Source organism: Gymnodraco acuticeps, unplaced genomic scaffold, assembly GCF_902827175.1.
Source record: "Gymnodraco acuticeps unplaced genomic scaffold, fGymAcu1.1, whole genome shotgun sequence".
In the NCBI taxonomy this organism is placed as follows: domain Eukaryota; kingdom Metazoa; phylum Chordata; class Actinopteri; order Perciformes; family Bathydraconidae; genus Gymnodraco; species Gymnodraco acuticeps.
The window spans coordinates 113,767-141,494 of NW_022992348.1; the positions used below are offsets into that span (position 1 = coordinate 113,767).

The 27,728-nt window shown below is 44.4% G+C and overlaps 2 protein-coding genes across 2 annotated transcripts in view; one reads left to right on the forward strand and one right to left on the reverse strand.

Annotated features, from left to right (window-relative positions):
- Positions 1-27,728, reverse strand: part of cfap157 (cilia and flagella associated protein 157) — a 44,039-nt gene that overhangs the window by 12,322 nt on the left and 3,989 nt on the right. Inside the window, exons 2-3 of the mRNA XM_034208814.1 lie at positions 11,837-12,108; positions 10,645-10,798 (exon numbers count right to left, since the gene is read on the reverse strand). Of these exons, the coding sequence (XP_034064705.1) occupies positions 10,645-10,798; positions 11,837-12,108 (426 nt within the window). The remainder of the gene's footprint in view (positions 1-10,644; positions 10,799-11,836; positions 12,109-27,728) is intronic.
- On the forward strand, positions 13,719-15,711 carry LOC117541600 (zinc finger BED domain-containing protein 1-like). The gene is made up of 2 exons (XM_034208815.1): positions 13,719-13,843; positions 14,454-15,711. The coding sequence occupies exons 1-2, from the start codon at positions 13,747-13,749 to the stop codon at positions 15,398-15,400; spliced, it is 1,044 nt and encodes a 347-aa protein (XP_034064706.1). The 5' UTR covers positions 13,719-13,746; the 3' UTR covers positions 15,401-15,711.

A 27,728-nucleotide genomic window follows, 5' to 3' on the forward strand; every position in this document is an offset into this window, starting at 1 on the left:
ACTTTATTAATCCCCCGCAGGGAAACTGTGTTAAAAGTACTTAAAAGTATACATTTGTTATGTGCCATTTGCAACTAAAAAACTATTGCTGCAATATTATCTGAAATATACTGAACTGGTGATATTAAAACATGACCTGTTCCAAAAGAGATATCTACCATTAACACCATTTACCAGCCAAATGCTGGTAAATCATGCAAGTGGCTGGTACTGTATGTTGCACGCACCAGCCACAAATAACAATGGCAATCTATTGAGTGGCTGGTAACATTTCAACATTCACTAGGCTAGCCATTTGGCCAGTGGACACAAATGTTAAAATTTGACCTCTGCAACCGTATTGTTTAATTACACTGGGTCTCTAATTACATATTTTAAGTCTACTATAAATAAACATATTCCTCTATCCTCTCACTCAAACCCAGTGTAATGGTAACCTGATAAACCTGTAACATTAACGTTACGTGGTCAACAATAAACCTGTAACCTGCCTATAAACCGACAGATGTATTTATGTATGTAACTATGTATTTTTCTACGTTTAACGTTAACCAGTAGATGGTGGCAGCGGAACGTAATGAATAACGTTACCGACCTTTTTTATGTCATGTGAAGACTTGGATGTCAACGCCACTCAACGCAAACAAGTGTGACAAGCAAACATTCACTCATCTTTTCAAATATTCAGTTACAAAGCTAGTAGCAAGCTAAGTTAACATTACATAGCTGATGCTGAGCTAAACATGTTTGCTAACCGTCCATATGCGTTAATGTGACTGACCTCTCCGGGTGAGTTTTCAAGTGCCTGATGACATTTGACGTTGTTGCACCAGCATCCTTGATTTTAATATTGCAGACTTTGCAGTGTGCGCTCCTTTTGTTGGTGCCGCCGGCGTTTTGTTCGAAGTTTTTATAGTTGAACCTAATTACAAGCGGTACAGCTGCAGGTGTGCCGCCGGTCGCCATGGTGTTACCATGATGTTAATGTTAATGTTAAAGGTGGGGTAGGTAAGTTTGAGAAACCGGCTCGAGATACACTTTTTGTTATATTCCATGGAATGCTCTTAACATCCCGATAGCCGGCCCGGCTAAAATAACTGGATAGCCTACCTGCCTGTCAGCCTTCCATCGGGGCACAAACTTATCTCGTGCCCTCATTGGTCATGTGCGCGTTCGTGTGTGTTGGAGGAGGGGCTCTGTGAGGAAGTGGCAGATTTTCTCCGGTTGTGTATTTTCAAATTCTAGCGATCTCGAGCCGGTTTCTCAAATGTACCTACCCCACCTTTAATACGCCAAAAATAGAAAACACAATGATTGTCCACGAGTCCCAAAACACGAGTCCAAGTCGAGTCCGAAGTCTTTTGAGCAGGAGTCCAAGTCAAGTCTGAAGTCTCTGTGTGTGCGACTTAAGTGCGACTCGAGTCCGAGTCACAGACTCGAGTCCCCATCTCTGGTGGTCACACACAGCTCCAACACTATCGTGAAGTTTGCTGACGACATGACCGTCATCGGTCAGATCATCGACGGCGACGAGACGGCGTACAGAGAGGAGGTCGAAAACCTGACATCTTGGTGCCAGGATAACAACCTCCATCTCAACGTCAGCAAAACTAAGGAGCTGATTGTAGATTACAGGAAGCAGCAGAGAGAGGGATACGCCCCCATCACCATCAATGGGACTACGGTGGAGAGAGTCAGCAGCTTCAGGTTCCTCGGTGTCCTAGGGATGTTAAGATTCAACGATTCGCATCGGTGCACCGGCATAAACGTTCAAGATGCGAGTGCACCAGTTGAAAGAGTGCACATCGGCTACAGTTTGGGTTGAACTCGCGATGCATTAGGGGTGTAACGGTATACGTACCGAAATTATTCGGTACGGGCCCTTCGTTCGGTACACGTGTGTACAGAACGGTGTAAATTGAGAATGTGAACAACTTCTTGGAAGTAATGCTAGGTCGCAGCATTCAGAGTAATTTGCTCACATTGGGTTCAACGCGTCATAGAGCGACCAAGTCATTTCATTGGACGAGAGGCATACTATGAGAGCTGGTCACAGGGATGCGTTCAAATTTGGTCAGTAATTTGAGGAACTGTCGAAATGGCGAACGCAGATAAAGTTGAGCTCGAAAATCCTCCAGCATCATTGAAGTCTCCGGTTTGGGAACATTTTGGTTTTGCAGTTACGTACAAGGATGACAGACAAAGACAGGTGGACCGAACCATAGCTGCTTGTCGGCATTGTTCAACTACAATTGGTTACGCGGCTGGCAATACATCAAACTTGCACACTCATTTGAAAAGGCATCATCCGAACGTGAATATCACCGGTACCAAAAGAAAAAGACTGAAGTGCAAACCCAACTCCCTCTAGCATTTGAGCCTCCACCACTCGCAGAGAGTTCAGACCGAGCCAAAGCTATTACAAAACGCCAAATATCCTTATGTTGCCATGTTAGCAAAGCGCTACCTGGCTGTATCTGCTACCTCTGTCCCTAGAGAGAGGGTGTTCTCCACAGCAGGAGACATTGTTAGTGCCAGCAGATCTGCCCTTTCGGCAAGCAATGTGGACAAGTTCATCTTTCTTTAAAAAAACATGAAAATACAATGACAAGCAAGTCCTAATGTCAAACTGGCTGCTTAGGTACTAGTACTGTCACGATCTGTCTTTATGGTGTTTTGTCTTGTCTTGTTTCATGTTTTATTTTGAAAGGTCTTCACCTCCTGTCTTGCCTGTTTCTGTCTGCGTTGTGTCTTGTTTGGATTTGTCTGTGGTTCCCTGTCGTTAGTTTCCCTGGTGTGTCTGATTACCCGATTGTGTTCACCTGTGGCCCCTGTGTTTTCTCCTCCCTCCTCACCTGTGTCTTGTTTGTGTGATTAGTCTTGTGTGTATTTAAGTTCTGGTTTTTCTGTCTGTCTTTGTCGGTTCGTCTTTTGTCATGACTAGTTCGTCGGTGAGTGTTCTGTTTTGTCTTTGTTGTTCACCTAGCCTTGAAATAAAGGAATTTGCACTTTAATCTGCATTTGGGTCCTACCTGCTTCACACACCGTGACAGTACGAACCGACCACATTATGGACCCAGCAGATTCAGCCCTTTTGATGTGACAGGCGGAAAGTCTTGGATACTCTCTGGAGTACATTTGTTATACATGGAAAGGCGCCTCATCTAGACGGGGTAGAGAGGCTGCGTTGAAGGAGGCACGTCAGGAGGTTGCTCGCAAGCCCTGGCTCTGGAGCTTGTTGCCCGAGTGGCTTAGGGTTTTCTCACGTAGCCCTGAGTACCAGGCTTCATGTTCTGACCCTTTCCTGGGGTCTGGTCTGGCGTTTGGAGGTCCACGAAGCCTCCAAAAGACTCCTAAAAGACGAAAGGCCAGGGTTCCAGCGCCAGTTCCGGCTCCAGTGCCGGACCCAGCAGCCATGGTTCCGTGCTCCAGTACAATCCCACATAGCCATGGTACCGTGCTCCAGTACCACCCCACACAGCCATGGATCCTTGTTCCGGTTCCTGGCCCAGCAGCCATGGTTCCGGCTCCAGTGCCGGCCCCAGCAGCCATGTTTCCGGCTCCAAGACCGGCCCACACAGCCATGATCCAGGCTTCAGCTCCGGACCTTACAGCCATGTTTCCGGCTCCAGAACTGGATCTTACAACCGTGGTCCCTGCACCAGAGCTGGCCCATACAGTCATGGTCCCGACTCCAGCACCTCGTCTCCTGCTGGCTCCCCAGCCGACGCCAGCTCCCCGAGTCTTGTCGGCGTACCGGCCGACTCCAGCACCTCGTCTCCTGCTGGCTCCCCAGACGACGCCAGCTCCCCGTGTCCTGTCGGCGTACCGACCGACCCGAGTCCCCTCTCCAGTTCCTACCCAAGTCCCCTCTCCAGTTCCTACCCGAGTCCCCTCTCCAGTTCCTACCCGAGTCCCCTCTCCAGTTCCTACCCGAGTCCCCTCTCAAGTTCCCTCTCGGGTCCCCTCTCGAGTCCCCTCTCGAGTCCCCTCTCCAGTTCCCTCTCCAGTTCCCTCTCGAGTCCCCTCTCGAGTCCCCTCTCCAGTCCCCTCTCAAGTCTCCTCTCCAGTTCCCTCTCCAGTTCCCTCTCAGGTCCCCTCTCGAGTCCCTTCTCGAGTCCCCTCTCTAGTCACCTCTCAAGTTCCTACCCGAGTCCCCTCTCGAGTCCCCTCTTGAGTTCCCTCTCGAGTTCCCTCCTTTAGTCCCTCCTCTAGTCCCTCCTCTAGTCCCTCCTCTAGTCCCTCCTCTAGTCCCTCCTTTAGTCCCTCCTTTAGTCCCCTCTCTAGTCCCTCCTCTAGTTCCCCTCGCGAGTCCCATCTCGAGTTCCCTTCTCTAGTCCCTCCTCTAGTCCCTCCTCTAGTCTCTCCTCTAGTCCCCTCTCGAGTTCCCCCTTGGTTCCCCTCTCGAGTCACGTCTCAAGTCCCTACCCAATGTCCTGGTCCGTTGGAGGTTCCGCTGGGGGTCCTGCCAACTCCGTGTCCTGTCCCGTTGGAGGCCCCGTCGACTACTCCTCTGCCGAGGGTCCTACCAATCGTATGTCTGTCCCGTTGGAGGTCCCGTTGGAGGTCCCGCCGTCTACTCTCCTGCCGGGGGTCCTGCCAGCTCCTTGTCCTGTCTCGTTGGAGGTCCCGCCGACTACTCTCCTGCCGGGGGTCCTGCCAACCCTTTGTCCTGTCCCCTTGGAAGTCCCGCCGTCTACTCTCCTGCCGGGGGTCCTGCCAGCTCCTTGTCCTGTCTCGTTGGAGGTCCCGCCGACTACTCTCCTGCCGGGGGTCCTGCCAACCCTTTGTCCTGTCCCCTTGGAGGTCCCGCCGTCTACTCTCCTGCCGGGGGTCCTGCCAGCTCCTTGTCCTGTCTCGTTGGAGGTCCCACCGACTACTCTCCTGCCGGGGGTCCTGCCAACCCTTTGTCCTGTGCTGTTGGAGGCCCCGCCGACTACTCTCCTGTCGGGGGTCCTGCCAACCCTTTGTCCTGTGCTGTTGGAGGCCCCGTCGACTACTCTCCTGCCGGGGGTCCTGCCAACCCTTTGTCTTGTCTCGTTGGAGGTCCCGCCGTCTACTCTCCTGCCGGGGGTCCTGCCAATCCTATGTCCTGTGCCATTGGAGGCCCCGCCGACTGCTCTCCTGCCGGGGGTCCTGCCAATCCCGTGTCCTGGTCCTCTTCCGTGGGGGATCCTGCAGAGGCCTGTCCCACCAGCTCCGACACCGGGTCCTGCCCGGTCTCCGGCACTGTCCCGTCAGCGCCTTCCTGCCCGGCCTCCGGAGCTCTCTGGTCTTCGCCCTCGAGCCCGGGCCTCTGGGAGCCGCGGTCTTCGCCCTCGATCTCGGCCCTCTGTGAGCCGTGGTCTTCGCCCGCGATCCCGGCCCCCTGACTCTACCTGCCGCTGCCCTCGTCCTCGAGCCCGGCCCCCTGACTCTTCCTGCCGCTGCCTTCGCCCTCATGCTCGGCTGCCCGAGTCCCCCACCTTAGACTCTGCCTTGCCCCCGGGCCGTCCGCCCGAATCCCCCTTTTTGAACTCTGCCTTGCCCCCGGGCCGTCCGCCCGAGAACCCCTCCTTGAACTCTGCCTTGCCCCCGGGCCGTCCGCCCGAGATCCCTTCCTGGTCCTCTGCTGTGCTCCTGGGCGGTCAGCTCAGTCCCGTCCTCCTGACCCCCTCTACCCACCCTGGTGGCCTAGTGAACCGTTACACCCCTACGATGCATTGATTGCAGCGTCTTTGCATCGGTAAAAAAACGATTCATTCATATAATATCCTCTCATCCTGTCAGCATTCAGCAGAGACGATCTTTGATATTTGCTTCGCACTACGGAAGCCGAGAGTCTCAGTTATCAACACACATGGAAGTGGAGGTGGAGGACACATGGAGGAGAAAGAGAAACACAGCGCACCGAAAAATACCTATAAATAAAATGTTTGGCAATACTTCGGATTTTTCAAGAAAGACAGTCAACTTGAAAAATCGCTCGCAAATTGTAAATGATGCCGAGCCGCTTTAAAGTTCATAAGTAGTACGAGGAACTTAGCGACGCACATAAAGAGGCGACATGGGGTCTGCGACTGAAAAGAGAAACCTGAAAGTTAGACATGTGAGTGAAATCACTCAGTGAGGTGTTCTGTCAGAGAGAGTGGTGTTTAGTTTACAGCAGCCTGTGACGGCCAATAATACTTTAAATGTCTTCCTTACTGTAAGCAGTTATGAAATACCTGTTTGTGAAAGGTTATCTGTACTGCTTTCTGCTCACTGGTGAGTTAGCCTCTGGATGAGTGTTAAGCACATCAGGCTGGCAGCTGTATGGGCATGGCACTATGGTAGTTGTTATTTGCACATTGTTAATCCTGGGCAATGCATCCTTAAATAGTTTAACTGTGAGGTGTTATAACATTGTACTGTACTCTGGAGAGTGCTTTAAGGTAAAAAAGGTAAAAAAGAAACAGCATGATGGGATGCGCAGTACTAGTAGAGAGAACCAAATATGTAAAGCACTTTTGTGTTAATTTATGATTTGCTGCATATGAGGAATAAAACAAAAGTCCTCTGTCGTACCATATTGAAGTATCATTATTTTGCATTGTGTTGAATCACATCGTATCGCCCCGAATCGCATAATGTTGAATCAAATCGTATTGAACTGTATCGCAACAGGGGTGAATCGTATCTCATCGCCTGGTGTTTCAAATGTATCGTTAATGTATCATATCGTGGCAACGTATCGAGATGTGCACTGAGGACCTGACATGGACTCATCACATCAGGAGGATGCGTCCCCAGCTGACCCAAAAAGCGACGCAGGTTCTGGTCCAGGCTCTCGTCATCTCACGCCTAGACTACTGCAACTCCCTCCTGGCTGGTCTACCTGCATGTGCCATCCGACCTCTGCAGCTCATCCAGAATGCAGCTGCTCGCCTGGTCTTCAACCTTCCTAAATTCTCCCACACCACGCCGCTCCTCCGCTCCCTTCACTGGCTTCCGAAAACTGATAGAATCCACTTCAAGACAATGGTACTTGCGTACCATGCTGCGAATGGATCTGGCCCTTCCTACATCCAGGACATGGTTAAACCGTACACCCCAGCACGTGCACTCCGCTCTGCATCAACCAAACGGCTCGCTGCACCCTCGCTGCGAAGGGGACCCAAGTTCCCATCAGCAAAAACAAGTGGGTTTGCTATCCTGGCTCCTAAATGGTGGAATGAGCTCCCCATTGACATCAGGACAGCAGATAGCTTACACACCTTCCGGCGCAGACTGAAAACTCATCTCTTTCGACTCCACTTCGAGCGATAGAACTATTAACAAAGCACTTATATACTAATAAAGGGCTGGCTTATCTAAAGCCAGTTGAGTAGCACTTTAAATGTTTTTGCTCTATGAAACCTGATGTACTTATATGATTCTGTTTTCTTCAAGTTTGTATTTTGTTGGTCGAACGCACTTATTGTAAGTCGCTTTGGATAAAAGCATCAGCTAAATGTAATGTAATGTAATCACTGAGGACCTGACATGGACTCATCACTGAGGACCTGACATGGACTGATCACTGAGGACCTGACATGGACTGATCACTGAGGACCTGACATGGAATCATCACTGAGGACCTGACATGTACTCATCACTGAGGACCTGACATGGACTGATCACTGAGGACCTGACATGGACTCATCACTGAGGACCTGACATGGACTCATCACTGAGGACCTGACATGGACTCATCACTGAGGACCTGACATGGACTTATCACTGAGGACCTGACATGGACTCATCACTGAGGACCTGACATGGACTCATCACTGAGGACCTGACATGGACTCACCACACTAACACCATCACTAAAAGAGCTCGACAGCGGCTCTTCTTCCTCCGCAGGCTGAGGAGGTTCAACATGGACTCCAGGATACTCTGCATCCTGACCTTCTACAGGTGCACCATAGAGAGCATCCTGACCTTCTACAGGTGCACCATAGAGAGGATCCTGACCTTCTACAGGTGCACCATAGAGAGCATCCTGACCTTCTACAGGTGCTCCATAGAGAGGATCCTGACCTTCTACAGGTGCACCATAGAGAGCATCCTGACCTTCTACAGGTGCACCATAGAGAGGATCCTGACCTTCTACAGGTGCACCATAGAGAGGCTCCTGACCTTCTACAGGTGCACCATAGAGAGCATCCTGACCTTCTACAGGTGCTCCATAGAGAGCATCCTGACCTTCTACAGGTGCACCATACAGAGGATCCTGACCTTCTACAGGTGCACCATAGAGAGGATCCTGACCTTCTACAGGTGCACCATATACCTCATTCACACCAACGCAACTTCGGTTCAAGCTCCGTGCTAGAGCTTTCAGGTTCAGAACCGGTTCTTTGGTTTAGCTCCGGCTCTTTTCACACTGCCCAGAGTCCGACTGGTGCTGCGTCATCGTTTGCGTCATGACGTAACTGTTTGCGTGCCTGCTTCATAAAGCCAAACCACGCGGAAACCCCTCACAGCTCACACCGACAACAACAACAATGGCCAATGGTGTTGAAGCGCTACTTGTTTTCGTTTTGCTCTGTCGAAACAAAATGGAAGAAATGGGACGACTTTGCTACCAACTTTACAGTCGTTACACGCTACATTCAAAACTGCTTTACAATCGTAATCATCAACTTCAACGACGATTCGGATTCCCCCTGCCCACGCCTCGACGTAAGCGTGACGTATGCAGTGCTTTTGCTCCAGCAGTACAATTTTTTTGGTCCTTGAAACGAACCGGATTCCGGAGCTAAGAACAGGAAAACCCGGTGCTTTTCAAGCTCCAGCTCCGAACCGGCCCTGAAACACCGTTGGTGGGAATGAGGTAATAGAGAGGATCCTGACCTTCTACATTACTGCGGTACCGCAGCATCCTGACTAAAACCACCAGACTCAGGGACAGTTTCATCCCACAGGCCATAAGACTGTTAAACACCTGAACTTTGAAACAACATCCATAACATTCATCTATTTGCAACTCACATATATCATATCAAATCAATATTCCAATTACTGTATAAAGACTATTCTGCACAGTTTCTATCATATTCTGTTTCTATTACACTGAACAAAAATATAAACGCAACACTTTTGTTTTTGCTCCCAGTTTTCATGAGATGAACTCAAAGATCTAAAACATTTTCTATATACACAAAATAACCATTTCTCTCAAATATTGTTCACAAATCTGAAAAAATCTGTGATAGTGAGCACTTCTCCTTTGCCGAGGTAATCCATCCCACCTCACAGGTGTGGCATATCAAGATGCTGATTAGACAGCATGATTATTGCACAGGTGTGCCTTAGGCTGGCCACAATAAAAGGCCACTCTGAAACGTGCAGTTTTGCTTTATTGGGGGGGTCCGAAAACCAGTCAGTATCTGGTGTGACCACCATTTGCCTCACGCAGTGCAACACATCTCCTTCGCATAGAGTTGATCAGGTTGTTGATTGTGGCCTGTGGAATGTTGGTCCACTCCTCTTCAATGGCTGTGCCAAGTTGCTGGATATTGGCAGGAACTGGAACACGCTGTCGTATACGCCGATCCAGAGCATCCCAAACATGCTCAATGGGTGACATGTCCGGTGAGTATGCTGGCCATGCAAGAACTGGGATGTTTTCAGCCTCCAGGAATTGTGTACAGATCCTTGCAACATGGGGCCGTGCATTATCATGCTGCAACATGAGGTGATGGTCGTGGATGAATGGCACAACAATGGGCCTCAGGATCTCGTCACGGTATCTCTGTGCATTCACAATGCCATCAATAAAATGTACCTGTGTTCGTCGTCTATAACATACGCCTGCCCATACCATAACCCCACCACCACCATGGGCCACTCGATTCACAACATTACCCTAACCCTAACCCTCACACCAGATACTCACTGGTTTTCAGACCCCCCCAATAAAGCAAAACTGCACGTTTCAGAGTGGCCTTTTATTGTGGCCAGCCTAAGGCACACCTGTGCAATAATCATGCTGTCTAATCAGCATCTTGATATGCCACACCTGTGAGGTGGGATGGATTATCTCGGCAAAGGAGAAGTGCTCACTATCACAGATTTTTTCAGATTTGTGAACAATATTTGAGAGAAATGGCTATTTTGTGTATATAGAAAATGTTTTAGATCTTTGAGTTCATCTCATGAAAAATGGGAGCAAAAACAAAAGTGTTGCGTTTATATTTTTGTTCAGTGTATATTCTATTTTATTTTATTTACTTGTAAAAACTGTCTATTTTATCTGTTTATTGTGTTGCACTGTTGGAGGAGCCTGAGACATAAGACTTTCATTGTCATATCTGCACAAGACAATAAAAGCCTTGAAACTTGAAAAAACTAGCTAGCGAACAAGTGACTAAATAAGACTACTAAATGTATTTACGCTGAACACTTCATGGTGAAGTTGAATCATTACGTAGTTGGTTTATAGTCTAATTTAGTTTTTAACTTCTGACGATTGCATTTACCCTTACAAAATTATAAATATGTGAAGATGTCCTGCTGAAGAACATGTAAGTATCAATAACATGTGTTTGCCAATGGGTGTATGGAGCACTTGTGACACTTCATCACTTCACCACTCCATTGCACATGTAATGCTGTAAGTCAATTAGCAGTTGGAACCTCTTCTTCTCCAGCAGTGCTTTCATCTCCAGGCTATGGACGGTAGCTTTGTGTTCCTCCTTCTGATTGGCCAGCTGCTTCTCCAGAGACTCCATGCTGGACATGATCTGCTCCCTCTGCTCCTGAAACTCCTGCAGCGCTGACAGCCTTGACTCTAGGAGAGAGAGAGAGAGAGAGAGAGTTCCGTTTGCAGATCTATCCACCTCGGGACCCGTTATCGTTTGCAGTGTCCGTTTCTATCGTTTTGTTACGGCCTCGTGTAAACGAAAGGGCTATACGCAAGAGAAACTATGCGGATACAACCTGTTTCGTCCTCGTGTAAACGGGGTCTGAATCACCTCCTAGAGCACCATTGTGTTTTTTTAACCAATCATCTCTCAGAGGGGCGGGGCCATCATCAGCTCATTAGCATCTACAGTAACAGACAGAGAATCAGCACTTTTGAAACAGGGCTGAAACAGAGGGGACTATGCGATGCTGCAATGATCTGTTTGGTATTTCAGCCAATCACTTCAGAGACATGTGCTGTATACATCTGAGAGCTATAATATAAGATTAAGATTAAGATAGAGCTTTATTGTCTCCCTTAGGAGAAATTTGTCTTGGGCATCGAGATAAATAAAACATTCAGGTCAATCAGTCATAGATACAGAACTGAGATCACATATCACATGGCAAAGAAACAAACAAGAAACATACAGGTACAGCACTTTCCCTATTGCACATACATAATCAAATATTGCACATATCCCTATTGTGTCCATACCTATTTACACATAATGCACTTCCCCTATTTAACCTTCTCGATTGCACAAACTACTCTGTAAACATTGCACCTCCCAACAACTCCTAACAGCATAATCACAATTGTTTCTGACTGTTCAGCAGCTTGATTGACAGCGGAACAAAGGAAAACTTATACCTGTTAAATTTACAGTTTGGTAATCTATACCTTCTGCCCTCGGCAGCAACTCAAACTCTCTATACAGGATGTGTTTGGGGTCGCATGTGATTTTACGGCCTTGCTTTCTATATAGTGTTGAATAAGAGTATACTAGGGGAACTTTAAGTACTGTTTCATGTGGAAACATTTCAAACCAATGAAAGGTTACCATTTCAAAATCATCTTCATAGGATCTTCAATATGCTACATCTGCATCCTGATGAAACCCAATGAGATATTCAGTCTCACCTAGGGATTTGTTCTCTGAGGAGGCATCTGTTACCCGGCCCTGCAGCTCTCTCCTCAGCTCAGTGAGCGTCAGCTGCTGGGAGTCTCCGTGCTGCTGGGCTGCCCGCTGCTGACCCTCCAGACGCTCAGTGAGCTCGTCCACCTCAGCCTCCTTCTCCAGCAGCGAGCGTTTCAGATACTCAACAACGTCCTTCTTCTCTTTTTCCAGGATAACGCACTGACAGTCTAAGTCCTTCTTCTGCCTCTCTAGTGCCTCACATTTCAGCTGATATCTGGAGGAGGAAGATAATCAAGCAGAGCCGACAGTTTATGAAAACATCTCTAATGATACCTGAAGTGGTGGAGAGAAACTAAATACAGTACATGCATATGCAATATGCGTATATATGTACATGTTTTACTTAATGCAACATATAAATCAATTGGGATGAAAGATTATACATTAAAATAATATATTATTGATTATTAAGGACATTGATAAGCTACACAGCAAATATAATTCATACATTTGTTCAAATAAGCACCATAACAGCTGCAACATTATAGTATTAACTGGCCCAATAATTCAAATAAAATAGTTTATTATATTAATGTCTGTTTTTTTCTTTCATGTCCCCATGGCCCCACGCAATCTGCGTGATCTGCCTGTACAACCTCACCAGAATACGTGACTCCACCTAGGGCTGGGCGATTTTTTCGGTTTTCACGATTAATTGCATTTTTACTTTCCTACGGTTTGTGAAATGGCTAAACCGAAAAACCGCGATTTTTTTTTGGATCTGTAATCAAAAAGCTCCTCAAAAACACTATCGAAGCAGTTCCTGCCGTTGCTACGTTAGTTCAAACAGTAACAACGCACTATTTTTCTTAGCGGATGCATGTCAATTTAAATCAATACAAAACTATTTTTTAAATCAATAAAATCATTTTCTAAATCCATAAAAGCATTTCAATTAATATTGGGAGTCATGTCGTTACTTTGCTGAGAATTTGGCCATGTAATAAGCGGGATAATGTGCACATTGCACATTGCATAATGTGCCTTCATGCCGATCCCTCCGCAAAAAAAACGGCTCGTTCGCGGGCGAGAGCCGGCTCCCGTCGTTCACTTAAATAGTTTGCGACCGACACATCACTACGACAGACGTAGCATAAAAATGTCCACGAACACAGATGAAGAAGAACTAATTCCTAAAAAAGGTACCACTTCAGTAAGTTCAGTTGTATGGAAGTGGTTCGGGTACAAGCAGTCAGACATAGAACAAACAACTGTTCTGTGTAAGGTCTGTAGAAAGACGATCGCTGCAAAACATGGGAACACAACCAACTTATTCCAGCACCTGCGACAGAGACATGCAGTGGAATGGCAGCAGTGTGTAGCACTAAGAGATGCAGATGCTAGCTCAAGCCACAAAGCGCCTGCAAAAAAGCAGGTAACCTTGGCAGCAGCATTTTCAACAGTCATTCCTTATGACAAGAAAGGGCCCCGGTGGGAGGCGATCACAGATGCGGTGACCTATTACATCGCAAAAGATATGGTCCCCATCTATACCGTAGAAAAAAACGGGTTCATTAAGATGCTGCAAACGATAGACCCGAAATATCAACTGCCCAGCCGCAAGCATTTCGCCACAGTTGCATTGCCCAATTTATATAACAAAACAAGAGCTACAGTCGCAGAGCAGATGCAAAACGTAGTTTATTATTCCACCACTACCGACCTATGGTCCAGCCGAACCACACACCCATATTTGAGTCTGACCGTGCATTTTATTGACGGAGAATGGGCCCTGCGAGGCATGTGCCTGCAGACATCGTACTTCCCGGACGACCACACTGGCGAAGTAATAGCCCAAGGGTTACAAGACTCGCAGGCCTCCTGGAAGCTTCGAGAAGACCGTCTTGTTTGCATGACTACGGACAGCGGTTCCAACATGATTAAAGCCTTGAGACTGACTGAGTGGCCCAACCTCCAATGCTTTGGACACAGACTTCACAATGCCATCAGTAAGTGACTACACAATGCATAACAAAGTGCTACATGTATGTATAAAAACGAATTGAATGGATTGATGCAGTTGCATATTAGGTTCAGTGATGGCAGTGTGGGGGAGGGGAAATGCAAGACAACCTATCTATTCAGTAAAAAAGTCTGGAGCCTTGATACAGTTATGCATAGTTGCCATAAGTACATAAATAATGTAATACTAATGTGTGTGTGTGTGTGTGTGTGTAGGCTACGCATTAATTAAATTATACTTTTCTTTGTCAAACAGAATTAAGCTTAATTAAGAAGTGTTAGACTATCATAATGTGTAAGATAATATGTATGTGTGTGTTCCTGTGTTACACTAGGCTATGTGTTAAAGAGAAACACATGCATAAAATAATTTAACACTGTAACCCTCCCTCCTCCCACTGTTTTGTGCTACAGCCATGTCATTGTATTGTCATACAGTTTTTTCTTGTGTTTGTCTGTCATGGAAAATGTATAATATTTAAATCATAAAAAAAAGACTATCACAATGTGTGAATGCTGTCCTTGTCACATTGATTAAATGGTGCCATTCTAAAATGTTCCTTTTTGGTTTCTTCCCTTTTTCTTTCCTTTTTACAGTGAATGGTATGAAAGATCCACGGATTGACCGTGCCATCGGGGTTTGCAAAAAGGTTGTAAGTACCTTTTCCTTCAGTTGGAAGAAGAGAAGAGATATGGCAGTGGTACAGGCTGAGCTCGGTCTACCATCTCATAACCTCATCACCGAGTCCCTAACCAGGTGGGGTTCGAGACAACTGATGGTAGAACGACTGTTGGAACAGGAGAAGGCCATAGCACAGGTCCTGGGAGCAGACAAGAAAATCAGGCACCTGGTGCCCACCTGGCAGGACATTGACGTGTTGGAGTCAATTAATAAAGCTGTAAGTCCACTGAAGGAATTCACTGATGCCTTATCTGGTGAGGCCTACGTGAGTGTCTCCTACCTCAAACCGGTAATCCACCTGTTAAGCAACAGCCTTCTGCAGCCAGAGGAGGGTGAGACCGAGCTCACCAAACAAATCAAGAGCAACATACTCAACTACCTCAACAATAAATACAATGACCCTGTAACACAGGAACTCCTGGACATGGCCTCACTCATGGACCCCCGGTTCCGGACAACCTATATAGCAGATGACCAAGTGGACGGAATCAAGAAAAGAGCTGTTACTGAGCTGATGTCTCTTCCAACTGAGAAAAGCAAATCCCAGCCTGGCACATCTGTGCAGGACCTGCACCAAGAAGAAGCTGCTGAACCTGTTACAAAGAAGAAGAAAACTCTAGCAAGCTTCTTCAAGAACAAGACACCGACAGTGTCGTCTACCTCCCTGTCAGAGCAGGACAAAATTGAAGCTGAGCTGTCATCCTACTTGTTGTCGTCTGAGACAGACCCTGAGACAGACCCACTGCAGTGGTGGAAGCTACATGAAGCTAACTTCCCAAGACTGAGTTATCTGGCAAAGAAATATCTCTCCATTCCTGCCACAAGTGCCCCTTCGGAGAGGGTTTTCAGTACGGGGGGGTAATATTGTAACATGCCAAAGAGCATGCCTCAAGCCAGAGGCAGTAGACAGGCTTGTCTTCCTCGCGAAAAACCTGTAGAAAACTTCCTAGAAAGTTAAAGGGATGTTATTTTGTTTGAGGGTATTTTTTTATTATTCATTTTATTATCATTATTTGTTGTATTTGTATCATTCAACATGATGATATTTTTAAATGATGAAACCAGACTGAAGTGATTTTTGTGTTTGATGCCAACAGCAAGACTAACCTGGAATTCATGCATTGCAATTATTCTAATGGTTAACTTCCTGCAAGCTATAACAAACCCCAATATTACCTTTCCTGAAATCAACATCCTGTAACCTGATTTATTTTGGACATGTGTTTCTATTTCACTATTATATTAAAAACATATAACAATATATATATTATTTTTTTAAATGTTTAACTGATGACCTATAGCCTTTATATTTTGTATTGGAACATAACAAAAACATATTTCATAAAACAGTTTTACATTTTCAAAGATATATGAGGCTTTATACTTTCTTTTAATTTTCTTTGAGATATGATTTGTTGAAATGATTGACAAAAGTGTATAATGTATATTTTTCTCACATAACTAAATATGCAACCCAAATTATTCTGGACAGTGATATTTAATAGGTTTTCTTTCCATGCAGGTGCATTTGGAAATAATAGAAATGTTGAAATTGAAATGAAACCAGATGCAGTCAACATTTCTAACATCAGATTCAGTATTGGCATTTTTTTCATCCGTGAACCTTTGTTGGAAATGTGGATGATCCCAAAATAAAATGTCAAGTCCTCGCATCTTCACTCCAACCATCTGTTTTCTTCTTCTTTTTACTCGCCATACTTAACTCACCACATCCAGGAGGATCCATATCATTTCAGAAAAAAATCGAGGTTTAAATAGAAAATCGTCCATTAGTTAGAAAAAATCAAGGTTTTATTTTTAGGCCAAATCGCCCAGCCCTAACTCCACCACGACTCCTTAACACCGCATTGCGTGGTGGAGTCACGAACTTTGCTACATTTACGTGTCTGCACCACGCAAACAACCCCAATGTAAAGTGAATGAGGCTCCTTTGTCGTGGTGCACACATGCATTTCTACAACGTCCAGCAGTGAGCTTTTATTCTATAAAACGTTTTTTAAATCTACTTTATAGATTGTAGTAACTCACGGGAGGCTTCTTTTATTTTATTTGTATTCATAATCATTTGTATTTTTCATCAGAATGTATTATGGTGCATTAGTTACGAATTTTTGTTCTCAAAAAACAGTGCATTGTGTGTAATACAACTGTGATTTTTATTAAAGATCAAATGCAAAGCTTCCAAATATGCTACATTTTTATAGAAATGTTGTTTTTAAGACTGCCTGTATTTTTTATTTTATTTAAATCGAGATAATACACCCAAAAAAAAGCTTTTTATTGATCCAAAACTCGACCCAAAGCCGTCTGAATTTCTGACATGTAATTCCCAGCAGCCTCCGCGCGCGTGACGTAATAGTGGCCAAACAGTCTCTGGACCAAATATCCCGACTCGGCAGTCTCGGTCACATGTTTTTTCGAAAAGAAAACTGAATTAACATGGGTTATTGTTGAGCTTTTTGTTGTACGAACGGTGCGGGATCTGGGAGAGTTTTACATGCATTTCCCAAAGACCAAATCATCCGCAAAAAATGGATTTTTTTAGTGAATCGTGTTGGATGGCAACCGACAAAATGGAGCAAGTTGTGTTCTGACCACTTCGCGTGTGATGCATACGACGTTGATCCTGCTATCATGAAGTCTGTTGGTGGAGAAGCATTAATAGCACGTCAGAGGCTGAAACCCGGAGCCGTCCCCTCCATATTTCAGCACAAGAAACCACTGAAAGAACGAAAGAGCCGGGCGATGCAGAAACGCCAAAGAATTGAGGTAAACAACTTTTGATTAGATTTCAAAGCGCACGGAGCACAGCAGATAACGCAGATAACGGAATTGCAGTTTTATTGCTTATAGAGGTGGGCACCGTTAGATTCTGTGTCTTTACGATCATAAACAATGTGTTGGATGTGGAGCTAGGATAAGTAATAAGGGCGCTAGGAGTGATAGATTAGCATTTTTCGCTCGGGGCTAATTCACTGTTAGCATTGTAGTTTATCTGCAGCTCATTCATCGCTCCTCCACTCATAACGGAAAATGTCGAACGTCCTACAGTCGGTGATGCAGACTTCTTCTCCCATCTCTCCCTTCACGTTCCCATAGTTGTGGCAGCACTTGTTTTCTCGGCTTGTATGCATGGTCTGGCAGTTTCCACATCTACACCAATTCTCAGCACCCTCGGCCTCTTCCTCAGATGGCGAACTTGAATCATCGCCATCAGCACTTTCATCGGTGATATCAGGTGACGTTTCCTTGTATTTCCTCTTCGACATCAGAGGCTCGTAGAGATAGGGTTGGATGTCGACAACATACTCCAGATATTGGGTGGCCTCCGACTCAGAATCAGACATGATAAGCCGGGTGGAAATATGTTAGGCATTGAACAAATTCCCATCCACCTCGTCCTTGTGAGGTGAGTCCGCCTGGAATTTATTTTTCTAAACCTCTCTAAAAAGGTCAAATTTCACTTGTTTTGCATCAATCTTGATACAGGGTACTTATTATATGTTATAGTTTGGATTCCTAAAGCTTTTAGTCTATAGTCTACTCAGAATCAGACATGATAGACGAAACTAGTTGTACTATCGGCGGAAGCCGCTGTGATTGATAAGCCAGGTGGAAATATGTTTGGCACATCTGACGTCACGCGCCGCCATCTTGCAGAGGAGCGGCGGAGAAAATAAATCGTCGGACTTGGTGTTGGGGGTTGAACAAAATTAATATTGCGCATTGCCAGACTCATATTATCTCCAATTTTAATACTGCAATATCTTAGATAGTGTTGTAGCTATATGATTTCGATTGTACTGGCAATTATACAAAAAGCTTTGCATTTGATCTTTAAATTAGTTAGTTTTTAAGGAAGGCCAGCTTCAGCTGTGTCAAATAGATTGTTCCCTTTAGTTAACGTTTTTTAAAAGAACATTATATTCCTATTTGATCATGTCCCCTTTATTGTATTACGGAGAGCAATGTGAGTCCATTCCCATTGGATAACGCAGGATTTTACACCCGGAAGTGAGTATTCTCCTTACTGTCGATTGATTTTACAGTGATATCTGCACTACTCATTAACTCAAAAACACCAGATTATCCTTGTTGATTACACAACATTGATTGGTTTAAGTTGTGTACAATGCTTTTGTATTTTCCCCTTTGATTCGGAGAAACAAATATTTGTTCAGTTTAGGATGGCCGAAGACACTACACTACCCAGAATCCTCAGCTATTGTTCCGCTTTGCCTCAAGCTCTGTGATTGGTTGACCTCCAACTGCATTCCATATGAAAAAAACGTTTCGTAAAAGATAAAATCATACTTTATTCAGCAGTGCTTGCTTTACTCTTTGAAAGTCATCACATGAATGCATTGTAATAAATGGTTCGGCTGCATTAAATATTACACATCTGTCATAGTTCTTTATTTGTATTTTTCGTCAGAATGTATTATGGTGCATAAGTTACGAATTTTTGTTCTCAAAAAAGAGATCAGGGTTGCGGTCGGATAATCCAAAAATCAGCTCCTAACGTCTAACCCTATCGTCTATTCCTTGACCTCTGAGTGAAACGTCACGGGGTTAAGGGATAGTGGATAGGAGAATTCAAAAGGATTTAGGAGAAGAGACTGTGGCTGCAGTCGAATAGTCCATTTAGCTTAGTTAGAGTGAAATGACCCGGAAGTCCCTCAGTGGCAGCCATGATAAGTGCCGTTCGAATTCTCTAGAATGATAGGAAAGGAGGTTTCAAACTTCCTTTATAACCTCCTTTAGCTTAGGAACCACTGGACCTCCCTCACCGAAAGGAGAGGAGAAAATGCTGCCCCACAATGCCTTGCAGCCGCAGCATTTGCCGTCACTCAACAGTCGGCCGTTCACGGAAACAACCGATTATGACCGAGAAATTATATCATGAAAGTTACGGTGCTTATTAAGCATTTTAAAACGTATGTGGTAAGTTGCCAAAGTGCTTTGTTTTGAACGTTCATCAGTATTATAATCAAAAAGAGAAATATGAACGTTAGTTTTTACTGAAATGATCAAATAAAGTCAACATTTCACAGTCTTTACTGAGCTGTGTGGGGTTTGTTCAACTTTTAAAATATGTTTGAATGGTGATATCGGTTCGCAACCGAGTGTGAAGCGGCTGGGATGAGGATCAGCACCTCCAAATCTGAGGCCATGGTTCTCAGCAGGAAACCGATGGACTGTCCACTTCAAGTAGGGAATGAGTCCTTACCCCAAGTGAAGGAGTTCAAGTATCTCGGGGTCTTGTTCTCGAGTGAGGGAACAATGGAGCGTGAGATGGGCCGGAGAATCGGAGCAGCGGGAGCGGTACTGCAGTCGCTTTACCGCACCGTTGTGACGAAAAGGGAGCTGAGCCAGAAGGCAAAGCTCTCTGTCTACCGGGCCATTTTCGTTCCTACCCTCACCTATGGTCATGAAGGATGGGTCATGACCGAAAGAACGAGATCGCGGATACAAGCGGCCGAGATGGGTTTTCTCCGCAGGGTGGCTGGTGTCTCCCTTAGGGATAAGGTGAGAAGTTCGGTCATCAGGGAGGGACTCGGAGTTGAGCCGCTCCTCCTTCGCGTCGAAAGGAGCCAGTTGAGGTGGTTCGGGCACCTAGTTAGGATGCCACCTGGGCGCCTCCCTAGGGAGGTGTTCCAGGCACGTCCAGCTGGGAAGAGACCAAGGGGTAGACCTAGGACCAGGTGGAGGGATTATATCTCTTTGCTGGCCTGGGAGCGCCTTGGGATCCCCCAGTCAGAGCTGGTTGATGTCGCCAGGGAAAAGAAAGTTTGGGGCTCTCTGCTGGAACTGCTACCCCCGCGACCCGACCACGGATAAGCGGGAGAAGATGGATGGATGGATGGATGGATGGATGGTGATATACACAGTGAGAGATGGTAAGGACTAACGTTTATAATAAATACATTTGTATTGATTTTAAGATATTTTCATACAATCATACGTATTGGGATCATTTGTATTAATGTGGACCGGAGGGAGAGGGTGACGAGCATAAGTTTGACTTTCCTTTTTTATTTCAATTCCAACTTTGGTCATGAAGAATATGTTTCTCTGTTGTCCACGTTCATAAAGCATAAAGCAACAGCATCAGAGCACGGTGCAGAGTCTCTAGATGAGTCCCTCGTTCTTATTAAACATCCATGTTGTAGTCCGCTGTATAGAACACTGTAGTTTCCATAGTTTCCCCACAGCAGCAGACGCACATTCATGACGTCCGCTGGAGCATCATAAACACGTTGGATAGTGAAACGGTGGTACTACACTTCCTTTTGGTTGCCAGGCCCGGAAACACTTTTTCCCATTGACTTACATTGGGAAAGAGTGGTCTGTAACTCGTTGGATAATGTTTTTTAAACTAAATAAACTACCCAGTATGAACACTTGAATAGCCCTTATTAAAAACATTCGTTCCTCAAGTTGTAAAAATGTGCTAATAACGTTATTCTGAGAGTTATTTCCCTCGGCATTATGAACGCGCATCTAACCCACGGGACCGCGACGCCCGGCACGTTCATGTTACGTGTTCAGCACTACATGCGTTTATCTTTACCCATGGATGCACAATAACAACGGACCCATATCGCCTTACTGCCAGCCCACGGAGCTGTAATAATGGATATATTGCACATGTTTGCTGTAATTCATCATTTGTAAAATATTATACTACATGGGCTGTATGATTAAATCTTGTACCGTAAATGTTGTATTAAATAAAGTTAATATTACCGACGTTAGATTAACGTCCCTGTAGCTTATTATTGCACTAAGAAGCTTATTGCACTTTGTGTATATATATATATATATATATACAGTGCAATAATTATTTCATGCTAAATGAAGCTCTGTTGCTTGGATATCACTAGACCTGTTACAGCGTAATATAAGTACATAACGATTGATGTGTACATTAGCATAATTACTAGCTAGCTGCTAACTGCTGCCTCGTTAATATCAAATCCATGATAACAACAATCCATTACCATGCTGTCATGAACGCACGGTGCTGTTACGTGTACGCAAATTGACGTGCTTGATGTGAACGAGCATTTTGGTTAAAGTTGCGCATGCTCTATGAGTGCACATACGGGTACTTCTCAGGCATGCTGGGTAATCTGTGACGTTTCACTCTCTCAAAAGTTGGGCCATTTTATCATCATGCGCTAATGAGCAACTCTCATAGGAATGAATGAGGCCCCGGCTCCCACGCTGTATCCAGGGTTGCGTTCCGATAATCCAAAAATCAGCTCCTAAGTTCTAACCCTATCTCCTATTCCTTGACCTCTGAGTGAAACGTCACGGGGTTAAGGGATAGTGGATAGGAGAATTCAAAAGGACTTAGGAGAAGAGACTGCGGTACTTTAGAGAATCCGAATGCACTTTCACTATCCGACGTGTTTATGATGCGCCAGCGGACGTCATGAATGTGCGTCTGCTGCTGTGGGGAAACTATGGAAACTACAGTTTTCTATACAGCGGACTACAACATGGATGTTTAATAAGAACGAGGGACTACTGTAAACTCATCTAGAGACTCTGCACCATGCTCTGACGCTGTTGCTTTATGCTTTATGAACGTGGACAACAGAGAAACATATTCTTCATGACCAAAGCTGGAATTGAAATAAAAAAGGAAAGTCAAACTTCTGCTCGTCGTCACCCTCTCCCTCCGGTCCACATTAATACAAATGATCCCAATACGTATGATTGTATGAAAAGATCTTAAAATCAATACAAATGTATTTATTATAAACGTTAGTCCTTAACATCTATCACTGTGTATATCACCATTCAAACATCTTTTAGAAGTTGAACAAACTCCACACAGCTCAGTAAAGACTGTGAGATGTTGACTTTATTTGATCATTTCAGTAAAAACTAACGTTCATATTTCTCTCTTTGATTATAATACTGATGAACGTTCAAAACAAAGCACTTTGGCAACTTACCACATACGTTTTAAAATGCTTAATAAGCACCGTAACGTTCATGATATAATTTCTCGGTCATAATCGGTTGTTTCCGTGAACGGCCGACTGTTGAGTGACGGCAAATGCTGCGGCTGCAATGCATTGTGGGGCAGCATTTTCTCCTCTCCTTTCGTCAAGGGAGGTCCAGTGGTTCCTAAGCTAAAGGAGGTTATAAAGGAAGTTTGAAACCTCCTTTCCTTTCATTTGGAGAATTGGAACGGCACTTAACATGGCTGCCACTGAGGGACTTCCGGGTCATTTAACTTGGTTAGGAAGGTTCCTAAGCTAAATGGACTATTGGAACGCAACCCAGTTCTTATTATACATCCATGGGAGGATTAGGCAAATGAAGCCGCTGACGTCACTTCTTCTTCTTCTGCTTTGGGTTTACTGGCAGGCCGCAAACCACTTCACGGCGTATACTGCCGCCCAAAGTCCCCGGCCGCAAGTCCCCGGAGTTGGGGACTGGCTTCAGTAGAAGCTGCTGGGACTCCCAGCAGCTTCTACTGAAGCCTTCTGAGTAAATCGCCAGAACGCCGACACCTCCTCATCTCCACCGCTCCCATGTTTTATTTTGTGTTGCCATAAGTTAGTCTCTCTGTGTTTCTGTGCTGGGCTAATGCTAATGCTAATGCAAGGATAATAAAATGGCGGCTTCACAAAACTTTTTGGGAGTTTTACGGGGCGTGGTTTGCATTCCGCCCAGCCAATCAGACATAGGAACCTTTTTCTCCCACGAAAGTCCCTGCTCTCTAGCAAGAAAAAAAGGGGGTAAAAAAGGTTCTGATGAACTAATTTTAGTTCCGGCTCTTTTTGGTGTGAACCAAGCGGCAAACTCTGGGGAAGAGCCGGGACGCTAATACGGAAGTGTCTCAAACTGCAGTTCATCTAGTGGCCAGTAGGAGCAGTCTGCAGAAGGGAGCAATTTCCATAGACCCCCATGTTAAAATGCCCAACTTTACAGCAGAAATAAACATGTTTACATCGTGGTTCAAAAAACCATATTCTCTGTATAGTTAGATCCCCCCTTCATGAATATGGATTGGGGGGGTGCATTTTTTCTCAACTCATCTGTCTAATTAATATTAAGCCTTAAAGCTTTTGCATAAATTAGGGCGTGGTCACTTTGATGGACATGTACATGCCTCACTGTCAGCTAACAGCAACTTGTCCACTCTGCTAGGCTACAACCATAGAGGCTACAACGCAGGGTTGCCAACTCTCACGCATCTGGCGTGTGACACACGCTTTCACTCTCAATCTCACGCTCTCATGCTGCCAAAAACTATTCTCACGCCATAAACAAGAATACCAAAGACTAGAAACGGGTTTGAAAACTTTTGTCACGTAGTGATCGTCTTCTCAATAGAACATCTTTGATAATGTATTCTGGCCAATCAGAATCAAGATAACGGTGTGGTGTTGTTGCAGGAAGTCCCGACGGAGAATACTTTTGCTGTAGTAAATCTCTATATACATCGATACAACATTACGTGTTGATAGAAATCAACACGTAATGAAATAAGACCCCACGGTTTGATGATTGATAGGTGTGTGGTCTGTCTTTCATTTTGACACACAGAACAATGGGGGCTATCCACCCTTATCCACAATGTAAAGTCATTCACAGCTTCTTCCCTCTTCAGTGAGGAGCAGCAGGTTCAGCTTTCAGAACAAAGTAACACAAAACTAAAATGGCATTCATTTTTTAAATATGTCGTGTAGTAATAGATTTATTTATTGTTCTTCTCAAGAGAGTACCAGAATGTGTATTTTATGTTAGTATTTCAAAAGATCTCCTGGGGGAGAATCCCCCCAGACCCCCCTGCAGGGGTTGGGTTTTCAGCATGTTAACTCTTTCACTTGTGGGGAAATTGCAGGATTGGCTCCAGGTCGCCCTTTTTATTTACTACAAGACAAATGTGCCTTTTTATTTCATACAGTTCAATTTGGATTGAGACAGGGAAATAATCTAAACCTCACGCGTGGCGTTTCACTGTCAAGGGGAGCATGTAATTACATTGCAAATACTGACTTGAGCCCCACCATTGTATGGGTTAGCCCTACCAAAGATTACCCAACAAAAATACTCTGGAGCCGCAACTGCCGACCCGTATTGCGCATGGGCAGATCTAAGATCCAGTAGAAATGATAAAAAGTCAAAGTCTGCTGCTTATTGTTCTACTAGGCCAAAATAGAGTCAAAGAGTATATGAGAGTGAGAGTGTGTTAATTAATATATTTGGCAGTTTGGAGTAAGTCTGTAGATTTGTTTGTGTGTGTGTGTTTCATGTATAGGCCTCTTACGATAATTAATTTTGTTGGATACATTTTCCCGGAAATTATTGTCGGCACCGTATGACCATTTAGACCACTGACATAATGATAATATATAATAATAATTCAAGTACATCCTTTCAAACTGCTAGTCACATCCTCATGTAAATGGCAATTTATCGAGTTCATTTTTATTTATCGTACGATAAGTCAATTAATTGCTTATCGCGACAGGCACATAATAAAACAGTGGAAACAAACATGTGTTTGACTTTCATTAGTGAATGAAACTGTGTGTCCTTTATAGTCTGTGTCCAATATTGTGTATTTGTATATATTGTATATATATCCTGTATATATGCTAAGGTCCCGCTGCTGACACGATAGCAGTCATTTTGTGCGCATATGTGTAATTAAACCCATGATATCAAAATCTCACTCCAGCCAGGTACCCAAAGTTGGCAACCCTGTACAACGTTAGTTAGTTGTAGTTACTGTACTTGACCCTTTGGGCGTTGGACACGGGGGTACGCCGTACCCCCACTTATTTGGAGCATGATCTTTTTTTTAAGTCTAATAAATATAAAATCATTGCCAGTGTTATCAGTTGCAAGTGTGTATTTGTTGTAATAATGACGAAAACACAGGGGCATCAGCTGCCCCCCCACTGTAGAGCCTTGCCCCCCCCAGCTGCCCCCCTAATTTTTGTTTCCCTAAAATTGTACTAAAACAAACCTACACTATTTCCACAAGCTTCTCAAGCAACAAAACAAGCATTACATTAGTTAAAAGTGAATCATTTTAAATATCATTTTAGGCCCGTTAAAAACGCAGCTACGGCCCTGCATTAAACTGCGGAGCGGCGTTCACACAGACCGCGGCTCACACCGCTGCAGAGAGGGAGCGAGAGCTGTCCCAGCACCTATGGATCAGCTTCCCCTGGGAGCATTTCCCTTTCCACTAGTTTTGTTTTTACTAAAGACGAGAGCTTGAAACTAAATATTAATAAAACGCTGCCGTTTGAATCGATAGCGTTTAACAGATGGGTGCTGTTTGGGGCGTTACGTTACAAAATACTACGCAGACAGCGTTAGCTGGGAGATCGATCACTTTGCTAAACTACGCGGTAGCCTACTATTAAATCCACGTAAACTACACATCACAGCAATGAGGCCAGATCAATGAAACCAGGATACATCCTTTACCGTAAAAACTGGATCCAAACACAGCTGCCTGTGTGCGCTTGATCAATACTTTCTGATGTTATATTTATAATATGCTACATATTAGCTAGGCTACATGGCCCTAACGTGTAAAGTTACACAAGCATTTGTACCAGTGCTTTTCACAAGTAGACTCTTGCAGGCCAGAGTAGCTGGAGTGATTCAACAACAACACAAAGACATATGAGAAGTGATCAGGACGAACAGAAAGAGGAAAAGGAAAAGAGAGTTCACTGAAGAGACCAGGAGGGTCAGAGCAGGAGGAAGAGGAGGAGATGAAGAGACCAGGAGGGTCAGAGCAGGAGGAAGCCAGGAGGAGATGAAGAGACCAGGAGGGTCAGAGCAGGAGGAAGAGGAGGAGATGAAGACATTAGTGAAGAAGAATACATATATGTGAGGAATAAAGATGAAGTATCAGAAAGAGGGCCAGAGGCAGGGATCAGGAGGCAGATGAAACTCCAGCTGGACCACATGGTATGTTCTTATTCTCCTTACATATTCCATTACAGCAGCTCAATCTAGCAGCTCTTAGTATTGACAAATATTGATTGAAATGTGTTGCTGCACAGGTCACCTGTAGCTCTCTGAAGAGATGGGTGATGTCATTTGTGTATTTAATTATAATTAAGTACTTACAGTATGCAGAATTAGTGTATTCTCTGAATCGGGTGCCTTTTGGGTCTTTATATCTTTGAAAAATGAAACCAAAATGTTTGGTCATAACATCTGGTAGTGGACTACTTACATTTTCCCACCTCAGGCACAAAATATCAATAATTACTAGGAATTTCCTTGAAAAAATGTAACAGGGTTGAAGTTTTTGACAAAAAGTAGGCATGAGACCTTGTTTAGCTAAGATATGGCACCACATGGAAGTCAAGGACATTACAACATTGTAATATTTTGCAAAACTATTGTTTATTTTGTAATAAACAATTATTTACTATTATTAATTCATATAACAGAGTTGAAATGTTGAGCATGTCAATCTTAATCTGAAAATACAAAAACTGAAATATAGGTAAGAGAAGAAACTGACACTTTTGTGATGTAATTCCCTCAATGCAGATCACACATGGACTGATCCATTATTTTAATAGGAGGGTAAATGATATGGCGTGACGGGGTTGAAACAAACTGAGGGACAATATTGCAATTTCATAGATAATTCAAGTATTTTTTCAGAATGTATTTTTGATCAGTTAAAGTTGACAAGCATATAATTATATTAGCAGCAACATTTTGGGATAATTGGCCATTTTGATTTGTTTAATATTAATTTAATATGTAATAATGCTTAGTGAGGACATGCAAATATGTCTGTCTAATACTAAGACAACCAATTTTTTTAAAACAAAATATATATTTAATTTGACATTGTAATGCAAAACAACCTGTTCCATTAATTCATTGCTTTAAAATACATTTTGTAGTTTCCTTTAATTTAAAATGGTTGAGGTAAGCTTGGGGGACTCAAAGGGCACCCGATTGTTTGTCTGAACACCTTGTTTCTCTTGTGCATTAAGAACACTTGTGTTAGGGCATGAATTAACAATAAATAGGTTATATACAGTATAAAATACCACGTACTGTCCGCCCTCCCATGCCACCCTGGCATGACCTCTTGCCCCACCTTTGCCCCCCCATGTCAAATGTTCTAGAACCGCCACTGCGAAAAC

Bases quoted from the DNA above. Each gene is read 5' to 3' on its own strand.
- LOC117541600 (XM_034208815.1), top strand. From the start codon at position 13,747: ATGACTACGGACAGCGGTTCCAACATGATTAAAGCCTTGAGACTGACT. The intron at 13,844-14,453 runs GTAAGTGACTAC...TCCTTTTTACAG, and splicing joins CAGACTTCACAATGCCATCA to TGAATGGTATGAAAGATCCA.